This window comes from Notechis scutatus, chromosome Z (genome assembly GCF_049901735.1).
Source record: "Notechis scutatus isolate UNSWTSFEM ecotype Mainland chromosome Z, rNotScu1.2, whole genome shotgun sequence".
Taxonomy (NCBI): Eukaryota; Metazoa; Chordata; class Lepidosauria; order Squamata; family Elapidae; genus Notechis; species Notechis scutatus.
Genome location: NC_142025.1, coordinates 20895702 through 20911124, shown reverse-complemented (window position 1 = coordinate 20911124; position 15423 = coordinate 20895702). Strand labels below are relative to the sequence as shown.

General features: G+C 35.3%; 1 protein-coding gene across 2 annotated transcripts in view; it reads left to right on the top strand.

The window, feature by feature from the left end:
* The window catches only part of MYO3A (myosin IIIA), a 97240-nt gene extending 82189 nt beyond the window's left edge, over nt 1–15051 (top strand). The window contains exons 25-28 of one of the 2 annotated variants that reach the window (XM_087948379.1): nt 2049–2158; nt 6856–6902; nt 10676–10819; nt 13529–15051. In XM_087948379.1, the coding sequence (XP_087804505.1) occupies nt 2049–2158; nt 6856–6902; nt 10676–10819; nt 13529–13640 (413 nt within the window). In that variant the 3' untranslated portion in view covers nt 13641–15051. The remainder of the gene's footprint in view (nt 1–2048; nt 2159–6855; nt 6903–10675; nt 10820–13528) is intronic. The other variant, XM_087948380.1, reaches the window with a different exon arrangement.
* The last annotated feature ends 372 nt before the right edge of the window (nt 15052–15423 follow it).

The following is a 15423-nucleotide window of genomic DNA, read 5'->3' as shown; positions in this document are numbered from 1 at the left end:
GATTGAAGTCACCAAGAAAGATAAAAGTGTGTGGACAGGATGTTGCCCATGTTAGTAGTGAATTTAGCTTGTTTACATGTTCAATGTTATAATCAAGGGATCTGTAACATAGTAAGAATCGAAATGTGATATTTAAGGACAGTTCACAGACAATGGTCTCAGGAAGAGCAAGCTCTTGGGTAACTTGGATGGTTTTGAGATGTAAGGACTTTTTATAGAAGATAGCAACACCACCTCCTCTATGGATTTCACGATCTGATCGGTAAACGTGATAGTCTCTTACTGTGGTAATGTGGTAATTGGTTGTATAAATAATTGCACCTGAGTCTAAAACAAGTGTTTTGTATAAATTTTAATATTTGAGCTGAAATCATCACATGATTTGGGAAAATAAAAAAGCTAGAGGACAGTTGATACAGAAACAAGTGGTACAATTAAAATGTGCCAAGATGTATGCTTTCTGGACATGGGGTTTATTTTTCCCCATTCTGGAAAAAGTCAACAGCTAGATTTGGTCTATACAACATCACTGGTTGAAAGTATGTTCATCTTAATGCAATCTAGCAATAATTGCCTATGTTATAATTAAATAATAAAGCAATTAATGTGTATACTGCTTATGTGCACAAGTATATATTCTTCCATTTAGAAACGAAGTGCCTCATCAAATTATTTGCAAAAGCCTACCATTTCAGCCTCTTAAAGTCAACACCAACATTTTGAATGGTCTCAAAGACTTATCAGCAACTACTCTAGTTAATACTGGAGACATATTTAATATGTTTGGTGCTAGGTGACATCCATTGCATAGTATAAATTAAATAAGCCTTGCTTGGTTAAAAAAGGTGTTGAAGTTGCTTCAAAACACTAGGCAGCTTACCAAAAAAAAGGAATTTATTTCCTAATGCTTACTTTGTGATTTTTTTTTTTAATTTTTTGAATATAGTACCTATTAGCGGTCTCCAAAATGAATTTATTACCTTGTGTACTTTTTAATGGTATTTACAATTAGTCTTCATTGATCACAGTTAGGACCAACAACTCCATCACTAAGCAATATGGCAATAAACATCATGTGAGAGTGTCCAATTTATCCCAAGGGTGTTTTAAAAATCTGAACTTCCTTGGTGTTTCTTGAAGACATTCCACTTCTCATCCAAGAAGCTTCTTCAGTTCTAACTATATGATGGGAAATAGAAATGATTTGTTCTCTTTGCACCTGAATCACAGTGCAGGCCACTCTGCTTCAGGTGACTCTGATGACACAGATAAACCCCCAGATAGTTTCAGCAACCCCAAGAGTGTTAAGAACTGGCTGACTGCAAAGAGGTTTCCATTCACTACCAGAATGGAACTGAAGAAACTTCTTGATGAGAAGTGAAAGACTTCATGAAAAATAAGAAAGTGCAGTTGGCTTTTTTAAAGCACCTTTGGAACAATCATGAAGTGGATGACTGAGAATCTCCATAGACAGTGCCCAACTTACAGCGTCAGTTCTTGTGGTTGTTAAGTGAATCACCAGTGGTTATTAAGTATAATGTCATATGACCACATGTGTGATTTCTGGCCAGCTTCTCCATTGACTTTGCTTGGGACTCCATATGGAAGCTGGGACAGCCACAAGCTCAAGGACCAGTTGTAAATGTCCCATTTAAGCACCATGGTAACTTTGAATAATTCATGAACAAATAGTTGCTAAGCAAGGACTACCTGTATAAGTTTGGTAAATATACAAACATGTTTAATAAATTATACTGTCAGGAGGAACATTTGTAAGGTTGCAGCATAGAAGATTTATCAAAAACTATACAGAAGAGTCTGGTCAACTAAAGTTCAACTTTACAGTATCACCAGGTAAAGATCAACAGAATTCAGGAGGCGTTGAACATGGAGCACTTGTGGAAATGCAAGGATTCTGAACTGATGACATGTTTAACTTCTCTTTCTGGCTGCTTACTCTTCTATACTTATTACATCTCAAAATGGTTTTTTGTCTCAAACATATTGCTGTTTCAAAACAATTTTCTCATAATGATCTTTTCTTGCAGTTGGTTTCAAAAGAGAGGATGGCGATCATTTTCAGAGAAGCCCAAGGCGATTTCCAAAACCCAAGATTTTAGATGATCCTGAAGATTCCACCTTTTATGCTCTTCTACATGTAAGTAGTAGATTTGAATGATGTGGTTAAAAGCCACTGTTTTTAGGAAAGAAATGCTTAATATTTCTGACCTTTGATTGATAGCAGAAATATCCTGTTGGAGAAGTAGAATTTAAAAAAATTGAAAATGATGCCCACAGTTGTATTATTGAAATCTGAACTGCAGATTAAAAGGTGAAATATGGTTGTGAGTGCCATCTTCCTTCTGTGTGTCTGTGTCTGTGTCTGTGTCTGTCTGTGTCTGTCTGTGTCCTACTAGTCATGGCTGGTGTCATGCCAAAGGATGCATTCCCAAAAATACAGGTGAAGACTACAAATGATGGAACCAAAATGATGTCATCACTCAAACATAATTAAAATTCATAAAATAAAACTTAGTAGGATTATTTGCCATTTCCTTCTTCCATTACATTATAAATTTCAATTCTGTGGCAGCTTCTGGTGGTGCACAACCTCTGAATTGATTCTGGAGAGTTTTGGGAACTGCCAATAATACCATGATCTCAGGTTGCTCAGTCTTTCTTTCAGGAAGCCCTTAATTCACAACAAACTTTGCTTATTCAGGTTGACTTTATTTAGGATCTTAAAAAGTCTTCTGGTTAGTTTTGATAAAATAAAATCTTAAAATCAGTACAAGATATCAATGCTTTTTATTAGAAATCATTTCTGGATTCACCATAAAATAAACCCAGAATAAAATGTTGCATTGTACATTGCAATTTCTATGTTGTACATTGATATCTTTTCCCAGACAAGTGCAGAGAAGTGGTGTAAAGAGTTGAAAGGAAGGGATCTTCTCACCCATCTATGTATGACATTGTAATCTTTTAGTTAATTCCCATGTTTCATGGCTGCTTTCCAGATCTGACCTTATGCAGTTAAAAATAGAAAAAGGGACTTTGGGGAATAGCAATCCAGTATGTCAAAAGGAAATTGAAGAAGCTGTTTTCCCAGTTCCCTCTTAAAAGCAATTAAGCCTGCTTGCTGGAGGCATATGCAAACTATTGACCTACTTAGCAGCAGGTGACAAAATACATTTGCTTAGTCAGCCTGCCTCAGTGGCTACCATTCAACCGAAATGATAACAGAGTAGTTGCAGAAATGAGTGTGGTTCTAGATATTTTTACTAAGAGGCGTGGAGCAGCTGTTGCTTTAACATTCTTCGCTCCGTCTTTTTTTCTGACATCTATGACAACATAATGTCACATATTTATGCAGTGCATTTCTCTTCCCTGCTGAGTCATGAAGCAAGGCGGAATCGCATCCAGAAAGAAAAAGATGTTGAATTGTGACAAAAGTTCTAAGGATCCCTGCCTTGTTCCACCTGCTCTTAAGTGGTGTTTGGAAAACTAAACTTTCCAAATAGCTCTACATTAAGAGGGAATTTCCAATAAGGATGCATCAGGCCATAATTTGATTGATAGGGTATCCCATAAAACAGATATGAAGGCATCTTGTTCTGCCTTTGGGTGCTTTGAAAAATAGGTTGATCCCCTCTTCTTTATGGCAGTCCTTAGATATTGGAACACCGCTGCCCTATCACCCCTTTTCATTAAATTAAGATATATCCAATTCCTTCAACCATTCTTTATGTCTTAGCCTCCAGCTCTGATCATCTTTGTTGATCTTCTGTCCACTCTCTAGAATTTCAACTTTTTTTTTTTTACACTGTGGTGACCAAAATTGAATGCAATATTCCATGTACTATCTTACCAAAGCACTATAGAGTGGTAATAACACTTAACGTGATTTTTAATTTGACCCTCTGTTGATGCAACTTAGAACTAGCTTTCTTGACTGTAGCATACTGCTAGCTCATATTAAAGTGATTGTCTCCTAGGATTCTTAAGATCTCTCTCACAGTTCCTACTATTAAACCAGATACTAGCTATTCTTTACCTATGAATTTGGTTTTTCATGTCTAAGTGTAAAACCTTACTTTTTTTAACCACTGAATTTCATTTTGTTAGATAGGGCCCAATGTTCAAGTCTGTCAAGATCCTTCTTTTTTAAGCCTATTTTCTGGAGTGTTAGCTATTCCTGTCAGCTTGGAATCTGCAGATTTCATGAATTACCTTTCTATCCCTTCATCTAAATTGTATTATATACCTTAGGTTACTGTCAGTCATCACTAAAAGATTTTTCAGGTTTTAGTCCTATTTTCAATGCTTTAAATGGTCTTAACTGGCATTACATCAGAACTATTTATTCTACAGGGTCATACTGTAATCACGATATCTACCATATCTACTCCTACACCTATTACATTCTACATCCCATCCATTTCCTTCTTGTATAGCAGAAACCATAGCTGCAAACAAAAATAGATTCTCTGAATCTGAAATACAGATGAGCCATAAAGCAACCTTGAAATGTGTTGGAATTACAGTGTTTAAAATTGGGCAGGAAATATAGACTTCAGCATTTTGCGGGGAAGGAAGCACCTCAGCTGAGGAAATATGGGTCCTACATTTTCATATTTCATAGAAGTTTTAAATGACAAAACGTACAAGATTAGAAATAAAGGCTATACATTTCAGCATTGTCCGCATGAGGGAAACTGTTAGAAGAAGAAAAGAGAAGGCAATTATTATGTTGTTTGTTTGTGTGTATGATGTTAGGCTGAAATAAAACTGTTAAAGTACAAAACATCCTAACATAAAAGTTCTGTTTATAATAAAAACTAAGCATAAGTGTAGTAGTTAAGGTGCTTCCATAGAAATCAGGAGGCTGTGAGTTCTAGTCTGGCCTTAGGCATGAGTGCTAGCTGGATTACTTTGGGCTAGCCATTTTCTCTCAGCCCAACTCACCTCACAGTTTGATGAGGAGAAAGTAGTATTCATTGCCTTGAGTTTTATAAAATTAATAAAGGCAGTATAAAAAAATAAAATAAATAATTTGATTTTAGTTCAGATGCAAAAAGTTCTGACAGCAGTTTTATACTAAAAAAATTAACCACATAAATAGAATTTGTAAATATTGTTCATTTAATAGGAAATGCACAGTTGCCTATTCAGATCAGCTGAAATGATTTGTGATTCCAGAGAAGGTTACCTCCAACTTCCATGAATGATAAATTGGAAAATTCAGAAGTGCATGTGCAACTGATTCAGTTTCAGTGTCATAAGTATATATAAAGTAGTGTGGAATATTATCAAATCTCTCAGTGAACACTATCAAGGTCAGGACATCTAGGTATGCCATCCTTCTGTGGAAAAAGGCGAGATACGATAAAACTACTTGGGAATAATAAGCAAATCAGTAAGTTCATTGTAGCAGAAGTGTGAGGTATCAATTCTATTACTTAATTGTCCAATTCATCCAGATAATGTTGGAAGTGATAATATCAATAAACCTTTCATTCAAAATAAAAAACAACAGAAAGTGCTCCATCATGGTGCATCAAAACATTCTCTGTTTTACACATTTCATATGTTTCTGAGAGCCACCTGTGTGACGGTTTCACACAGTGAAACAAATCAGGTATCATTTGTTCTTCTGTGAGAAAATGTGTCTGTCTAGCAGTACAAACTGGGCCAAAGATTCACCTCAGTGTATTTGTGCTAGTACTTAAACAGGCAGAATTTCAAATAGCCCTCAACAGAAATACACCAAGCTCTAACTGAAGAAATGCATTTTTATTGAATAAGGAATTCTGATAGAAATTTAAATTGAATTATTTCTACTGTGGCAATATTATGGTACATGCAATATTGTGCACTCTAAAACAGAAGACTTATTATTTTGGCTCTAAGTAATTTAAATGCTACGTGCATGTAATTATTCCCATTATGGCTTGCTTATCTGTTTAATGCAATAGAAGCTTTTAAAATCTCTGATATGGTTTCAAGACTGAAATTCCAGGAGGTTGAAGACTGAAAATACATGCCTAGGTACTTGGAAGTTTTAACTTGCTCAATTTGGTTGTTCATTTCTAGTTATGAAAGAGCGATAGGTGGAATGCCTAATAAATAAAGCTGCCTTGGTATATGCATTAAATTGAACTGGGAGCCAGAAACTGTAGAAAGAATTTGAATTGATAAGGGCCTGTATAATTCATCAATTAAATTTCGTGCCAGAATTAATTCTTTGTAGTGTTCTCATGGAATATCATTATTAGCCGTGGAAGACAGTTGTTTATAAAAGTGGCTAAATGGTAAATGGGAGAGGAGGGGACATGATGGCTCAGTGGTTAAGATGCTGAATTTGACAGCTTGAAACATCCTGGGTTCAAGACCTGAGCACCGTGCAACAGGATGAGCTCCTATTACTCACCCCAATTCTAAAGCAAGCAAAGGTGAACAGATAAATAAGTACCACTATGGTGGGAAAGTTACTGCATTCTGTATTTTCATACTGGCCACATGATGGAAATGTCTCTCAGACAAGGAAGCCTCCCTCAGTTAAGAGAGATGAGCACCTTGAGTGGGTCACGACTAGATGAGACTAAAATGAGTCAGCCTCAAATGAATCTAAAGCTTTACAATTAAAAAAAAGTCTCTGACTTTTTAGAAATTTATTAGAAATTTATAGATTGATACAAAGATAGACCAAACCAGATTAGTATTAACCATAAACTGGTAAGGATAAAGTTTATAGTAGGCCTTATCTATGGATATTAATGATCAGTAAATTGACACTATTTAATATGTACAATGTTTGATCACATTGATGTTCATTTAAAATATTTTTTTCAGAAATTCTCATCTATGCAAGATAAAAGGCAAAAAGCAAGGAATAACAGGTAATTGCCTTCTCAGTAAGATGCAGATAAAGCAATATTGTGAGGTAACAACAGGAATTTGTGAAATTTAAGAAAAAATGGTATATAGACCAACTGAGGGGTGTAGACTCAACAGTAGGAGTTTCTGTTAAAAGAGTAGTATATTGTTCCAACTTGACATCTATTTAGTAGTGTTGTTATACAACCAATCTCAAATAAAAACTGGTAATCTTCTATTTATCCTCTAGAATTTCCTTTACTAAGCAAAATTAAGTGAGTTGCATCCGATTTTACTACCTTTTTGCCACAATTGTTAAGTAAATCATTGCAGTTGTTAAGTGAATCACACAGTTGCTAAGTAAATATTGTTTCACTTCACTTTGCTTGTCAGAAGTCAGCTGAGAAAGTTGTAAATGATGATCACATGACCAAAGGATGTTGCAATCATCATAAATACATGCTGGTTGTCAAGTATTTGGATTTTGGTCACATGATCATGGGGATGCTGCAATAATTATAAGTGCAAGGACCGATTGTAAAACACTTTTTTCAGCGCCCATTAACTTTGAACAGTCGCAAAACAAATGACACCAAGCAATATCATCATGCAAATTATTCAAATCACTATAGAATTTGGTCCATAGTAGTTGTATCCATTGTATTGATATCCAGTAAATCAAGGTTCCTCTATTTCATTAATCATAATACCTGCAAGTTAACATTGTTAATTCGTGAACATTTATTATTGAATTTTGAAACCTGTAGTTTATTCATGCATTATAGTTTCCTAGTGTCACTTGTCCATAAATTGGAGAATGCACTAAATCCAAACAAAATACTGAAAGTTTTTACATTTCCATTTTATTGCAGTTAAATTTTCATTTATTGCAAGTAAATTTTACTTCCATTTTATTGCAAGTAAATTTTCATGTTATGATTTCATCCATACAAGTTTTTCTCCTGAAAATAAATAATAGAGCATGAGAGTGAAATTTGAATCAGTGTTATGACACTGGGGGGAAAATAGGGGTTGTTGTTTTTTCTGACACTCATTTAGTCTATGGTCCTGATACCCCTAGACATCATTTTTTACATTATGTTGTTGCATTCAAGTAATAGCAAGGTAATACAAAGTACAGCTTGCTACATAGAAGTACTCTTGCTTTCAATTCACCTCTTGATGAAGATCTCATTATTCTCTGAAAGAACCCTATTATGTTTATTTCAAATAGCTGTATATGTTTTGCATTTTGAGTAGACTCTATCAGACTTATAACAAATAAAAAGAATCCAGTGCCATGGACTGTAAATAAGAGGTAAGTAGTACTACAGCTAGTCCTCAGTTTAATAATCTTCCCAAAATCTGTCCTTAAGTTGAACTTCTTTGTAAACTGGAACAGTATTACAGGTCCTCAACTTACAATCATAATTAAACTTGGAATTACAGTTGTAAGTTGTGTCAGTTATTAAGCAGATCACTATGTGATTGCATCCAATATTGCAACCTTTTTTGTGATTGTCATTAAATGAATGCCCTGCTTATTAAGCAAATCCACTGTCTGCAATGGATTGGGGTTGTTGTTATTGTTGTTGTTGTTTTGCTGAAAACAGGAAGTAAATCTTGGCTTCCGGGAAAAAATACCATTGTAAATTGTGGTCACATGACTCCATGACACTGCAAATGGCCATAAAGGTAAACAAGTTGCCAAATGCCCAAATTGCAATAACATGATCACAGCGGTTGTCTGAACTTTGATTCTGGGTCACAAGGAGCTCTAGCCCGTCAGAAATTCATTGCTAAGTGACCAACCATAAATCAAGGACTACCTGTATTATATAATGCTGTATATATTGTATTGTTTGTTTAATCTAAATAATTGTGTATTTAACTTGAATTTTGCAACAATAGGTTCCCTTATTAAGTATGTACCATCCATAAACTGGAGTATTCTTAATCCAGGCACTTGCTTATTGAAATCAAGTTCTCTCTTTCATAAATGGCCCTCCACCAAGTGTTTAACATATGCACAGCGATTATTTATATGCTCTTATTGATCAATATAAGCTATTCATTTATTTCTCAGCCTGACATAGCTTGATAATGTCACTTTCTTAGTGATATGGCAAAATGCTGGAGTCTAAATTTAAATCTCTTGCAGCCTAGGCTTAGTGGAAGCTTTGCCTGCCAAACTGCAGTGTCAGTGCATAGTGATGTTGAATACATAAATCCTTCTAAATAGGGGCTTATAAAGACAGGCCTAATACACTTCAAATTATATCAGCAGAAATGGCATTTCAGAAAATTGCCCAGTAATTGTAGAACCGTATAGCATGGAACAGCTTTGAAATACTAACTTGTGCATACTTGCTATCAGTATTGAATGGGGAATTTAGAACTCTGGCCTTTTTTTTTTTTACTTATAGTAAGGCTTGGTGTGACATAAGAAGCCTATCCTTCTATGGTACAAAATGCTTTCTGTGTACAGTCAAGGGTTACCATTTACCAGCTTCTCAAGTGCCAATTTTGTGTGATATTTTGCATGCCTTTCCCCTGTTTTTTCCCCCCTCCCACAGTCAGTTGAAATCTCTTCCAACATCTCTCTCATATTGTCACTGGAACCCTGCAAAATTTCAGCATTCTAGAACAGTAAATGACAAGAGTTCAACATATCTGTGAGATCTTGAAAGGTTTTGTGCTGAGCTCCTAAGATTTAGGGCATCTGAAGTCTTCATATGTCCTACTGCCTGCAAGGGTTTCTTGCCTACCCTAATAAAGTCCAAAACTGTAAACTTCATACCAACCACTTCTCAAAACTTTAGCTGCCATTGGCTGTGTTCAGAAATAATTATGTCTAAAGTCCTTTAGTTGTGGTTTGGATTGTGCTTTAAAACTGCAGCCTTAAACATCCATATTGGCTTATAAAAACATAAGGAAGATGATGAAAATTTTAAATATACACAAAATTGAGCTGAATACTTCACATGCAAAATATAAAAGGGAATCAGCATTGCCTTTAAAATTATTTGAGCCGGGATACCAATTTACCTACTTTTATACTAGAAGTTGCTTTCCTTTTGCCCTTTGCAGTTTTGTAACTTTACAGATAAACTACATAACAAAGAGGTAACATTTCTATAGGGGTCAATCTTTTTATCTGATAAGATGGTACATAATACATTTTGGCCTAGTTCATTAATATATATAGTAGTACATACATTATTATATATATAGTATACTAGCTCTATATCCATGCTTTGCAATGAAACTATGTGGTCAGGCTTAGTTTTTGAAGAGGAAAATGGGGGGGGGAGGCGTTATGTCTCTGCCTACCAGCATTCATTGGTATTAATCTGGCTAGCGTCCTGTCAGTATGTGAGAGAGTTGAGGGCTGTTTGGAAAGTGAAACAGTATTTGCTATGTGAGCAAGAAGGAGACAGCAAGGAGACTGGGCATGGCTTAGCTCAACTGTTCTGTACTAAAGCTGGTTGCTGGTTCAAACTCCTCTCCTCTGCTTGTGCTTTGCATTTGGGACAGATTCCTTTTGAGGTGGGGAGGGGGAGTAGAACTCTTTAGCATCAGAGTGTGTTAATAATAATATAGGAAATACTAATGCTTTGATGGTCATTTCGAAAAATCCTTTCTTAGTGAGCACCTAGAAGCCAAGAGGAACATACATGCCAAATTTCAAGTTTGTAGACTTTACAGTTCTGGAGATTTTTTGATGATGCGTGAGTGATATTTTGCTTTTTTATATATAGATATATGTATACATATATAATATTTATTTTGATAGTCTGGGGAAGATACTGAACATAGAAGATCGCTACTACCAAGAATTTTCATCTACTGATTTCGTCTCAAAGGATAGAAATGCTAGCTCAAGAGTAAAGAATATCTTGCAAGATCCTATCTCTGCAACATTAAGGAGTCCTGAAGGGTGAGCAGTTTCTAAAAAAATGAGTATCTTAATATTTATCAAGTTAAATAGAGGAATGTTGAACTTTTCCTATTTAAGAAATCTTCCAATACAACCAGTAACTTAGATTGGGGTCATACAGATCACCATGAAATCAGTGGTGGGATTCACAATTTTTTTTACTACCAGTTCTGTGGGCATGGCTTGGTGGGCGTGGCAGGGAAAGGATATTGTAAAATCTCCAGTCAGAGGTGGTACTTGACGGTTCTCTGAATTACTCAAAATTTCTGCTACCGGTTCTCCAGAACTGATCAGAACCTGCTGAATACCATCTCTGGATGAAATAGAAGCTATAACCAACTTAATTTAAGAATGCAAATAGATTTATTTTTTTAAGTAGTTTACATTCTGTTCTCCAAGGTGGTCAGCAGCTCACCATGACATAATTCAAAAACACGTATCCAGACGAACTAAAATTGTATTTACAAAATTTAGATCACCCTCTTGTTGAGTTCACCAGAATCCTGTTTTTAATTGTGCATAGATCCATCATCTGTGCAGCAGAATCAGTATGAAATTCTTGAATAAAGCTGCATCTTCCAAGTAGATGGGGAAAGGATGAGAGTGCTTAATCACAAGTCAGGATGGCCATAAGTCATATTGACATGTATAGCCAGTTTTTCTAATGCTCTCTTTTAGCCCTTTCAAAGGCCTTTGAAACCAATAAACCTTTTTTCTCTTATTTGAAGTTCAGAAAGGCAGAAGATAAATGCAGCCTCATAAGAAAATGTGACATTCCTCGCAATAAATTGTTTGACTTAGAAATTAGAGAAGCTGATACAGAATATTACATGATTGTTTGAATAAGAAAGTTGAACTCATCAAAGAAAAAATGTTCAGTTATACAGTATCTGGTTTTCTAGGGTTATATAAAGGAAGAATTTTGTTATTATGTAACAGGATTATCCAAAATGTTATTCCTTTAATTAAAATATTGATATAATTTTAAAATTAAATCTGCCTGCTGGCCTGGGGCCTGAATAGGGATGTTCTAGATTGGGGATGGCTGATGGGATAGAGAGAAGATTCCCATCCCTATACTTGTCCTCTTGGCTTTTACTTTCTATTTAACCTTTCTAAATTTAAATATTTTGTATTGTCTTCTTCATTTTTCATTATTTTGCAAGACACCCAATGTAACATGGGCAGCATATTGCATACATACATACATACATACATACATACGACAGGGTGTTTGCCATCAAGTGAAATAGACTTATTTTTCATTTACATACTTATAATTTTTGAAGTTTTTGTGGATAAGGGTTGTTTTCGTCAGATGGTTGATGCTGGCAGTTTGCAGATTAATGGACCTTATAATTGCTGTATATCCTCATCTACCAAATGTGGATAATTCATCTTTCATCTGATGAAAGGGGATTTAGGTCCAAGATCCAAAACTTTTTATTTTCACATGCACACAACACACATACACATATACCTGCACACACACTTATTTTTAATTAGTTTTTTTTTTTTGTTTCCAGGACTTCTCTTAGTTGAAATCTCACAGGTTGCAAATAATCTTTTAGAATTTCATTAACTATGTAAAACTTTGTTAGCAGTATCACTATTGTCATGGGTTTCATCATTTGCAGTATTAAAACTGGCATTTATTCTGGTATTTGTGAGTAACACTGATGCAAAGTGCAACTACATAGAGTACAACTAGGAAATCAGACCATTTAAATAGGCACCAAAAAAGCATCCAAAAGTGCTTTTTCAAGAAGCAACTGGACTTTTCTGGAAGTCCAGTTGCCTCTTGATAAAGCTCCTTTGGGACAATCATGACCTGGATAACTGAGAATCTTCATGGATTTAAATAGGCACATTTTGATATGTGCTAGCTACCCTATATAACATTTGTCCAATAGATACAAGTTGCTGAACATGCTAGTTGTGTACTAGCCATTTCCTGACTCAATGTTGAGATGCTGCTTTTCACTGTGAACTTAAGGAATTGCAAAATCAAGAAACCTGTAGGTTTATTTATGGTCAACTGACTGTGATTTTGATACATGCATGCTCATTATCTATCATTATGAGAGCAGATAATGATTTACATGTATAAGCAGCTTTGCACCAGAACATTCATGTATTCTTAAATGCCATCATTTCCCAAGAGCCTGGCTCACAAATTCAACAGCCACTTTTCAAAGTGTAATTTTCCATCATTATTGTACGCTACTGTTCTTTCTTTGTCTGTCTCTCTCCTTCCCAGTGAGCACGGATGGTGAGTTAGCATTACAGAATTGGAAAGACTCAACTGATCATTTGATCCAATTGCTTGTCCTAAAACAGATTATCTGTAATATGAAAAAGCAATGGCCATCTAATTCTCAAACTGAAGATAGCAACACTCAGCTAAGAAAACAAATGGACAACAGAGCAGCTTTCAAGTAGTTCATTCCTATTTTTTTTCCCAACACTTCCATGTAATCACTTTTAATTGGTTACTTCATGCCAATTGAATAAAACACCATCTTTATTTGACATTCCCTCACATATAGCACATTTCCACTTGCTGCAAAAGGCAATATTTTGTCAGAGTGAAACAGCTGGAAATTTTATTTTCCCTGAGGTTAGACTTAAGCAGTCAATTAACAGTGTGTACCGAAGTAAATATTTTGATTTACCATTTCTAAAATGTTTCTGTAATGAAATCCATAGGCCAAAGGTCACAGGGATCCCAAAAGAGAATGAAGATGAAGATTATCCTTTTGACTACCAAAAATTACTCCGGAAGACTTCTCAACGCAGGCGCCTCCTCCACCAATATTAGCAGCTGCTGCTATTGTTTTCTCTTCTTCAGCATAATCTCTGCTTGTTTTCTTCTTGTTGTTTTTTTGTTTTTGTTTTGGGGGGGACGTATGGAATTCCCATATCCTTTTCTTTTGAATAAACCTCCCACATGCATATATTAGCTGTGTATTTGAGGATATGAATATGCTGCCTTAGCTGTTTTCTAAAGGGAGATGCGAGGCTTTGTTATAACATTTATTTAAATATGCAAACAGATGTGAAAAATATTGCTCTCTTATACTATATTCAAACTCTTTTTGGAGTTCTTTTTGGAGGTAGGAGGAAGTACATTATTTTTCATTTTGTTTTCCTACATGTTTTGCATAGCTTTATCTACATAGTGAGATTGTTTATAATCTGCCTGGATCTTTGAACCTTCCCTTAACATATTATGGTTCAATTAAAGTCAATTTAATTAATGTAAATGGATAAAGAAATAAGCCTTGAATGTTAAAAAGACCAGGGATTATAGTAGAGACCATGCAGGTAATTTAAGAAGCAACTTTATTGTGAACCAACTTTCAAATGAGCTTTAGACATATGGACATAATATACACATATAAAACTTGATCTCTGTATGTAGCAATATATCTGTGACAACTAACCATCATCATTCATCATTTTGGTAGGCAATGTATTCAAGCAAAGAATGCTATACATCAGAGTAGCAGTTAAGTCCTTTTGTGGATAGAGAAACAATAATTTCAGAGGGGAGAACTATGGGGGGGATTTGTATCCTCTTCCTATAAATCTGGTGATTAGGGGGTCCTTTCTTTTTTAAAAAAAATTAGTTTTCCTCTACTGTGATAGCAAATTACAGTACAGACCATTTGTTTTGCCCTGGTTGTATTAGAGCAAAAGAAATTCATGTGCTTCCTTGGAAATAGTGTTCTGGGTTTTTTTGTTTTGCTTTTTGCATGAGTAGTTCAAAATTGACTTGTAGGGTCTCTGCACAGTAGGAAGAATTATTTTCTCTCATATTTTGACCAGATTATCCTGTAGCCGCAAGCTCGAACGGTTATGGTGTAACAAAGGCATTTTACGTAATGCCATTTTTATAAATGGAATATACATATGCTATTAAAAAGAGAAATTGTGGAATTACAATGATGTCATCAAGTTCTTTGTAATAACTGAAATTACAATCTATATAAGAAATAGATTTGGTTTTCAGTAGTGCAGTGACTGTTAAAAGGGAAGACACAGGCACAATGAACTGGGAAATCCATAGGAAATGCACTGGAAATTTGTATGTGTGCCTGTGTGCGTGCATATGCACATGTGAGTGTGTGTCTATATGTATGGATGTGTGCGTGTATCCCCTTCCTAATCTGTATTTTGGAAAGATGTATTCATGGCCTATATTATTACAATATTACAGGGCATAAAACTAGGTGAGATGAAGACTACATCTATTACCTATAGAATTTTTGAAATGAATGAACAAAAAGCTTACACCTCAGTCCAAACTATTTTGGGATTTAATTCTAGTGAAGGGTACACTTCAGGGCCAATGAAAACAAAACATCCAATATCATGATGCACGACTTTGAAGTTCATTGTGATTTTGCTGTTACGTGCTCATCCACAGGAAGAAATCTAAGCCAGTTCTGCCCTGGTGAAGAGAGACTAGCTTTTCCCCTCTAGCCAATTTAAAAGACAAGCGACTCCTGCTTCAATGAACTGAGACATGAACTAGCCCTGAGATAAATAAGACTGCTGTGTCTGTGTTACAGATGCCCATCAAAGGCCTCCATGTTCCA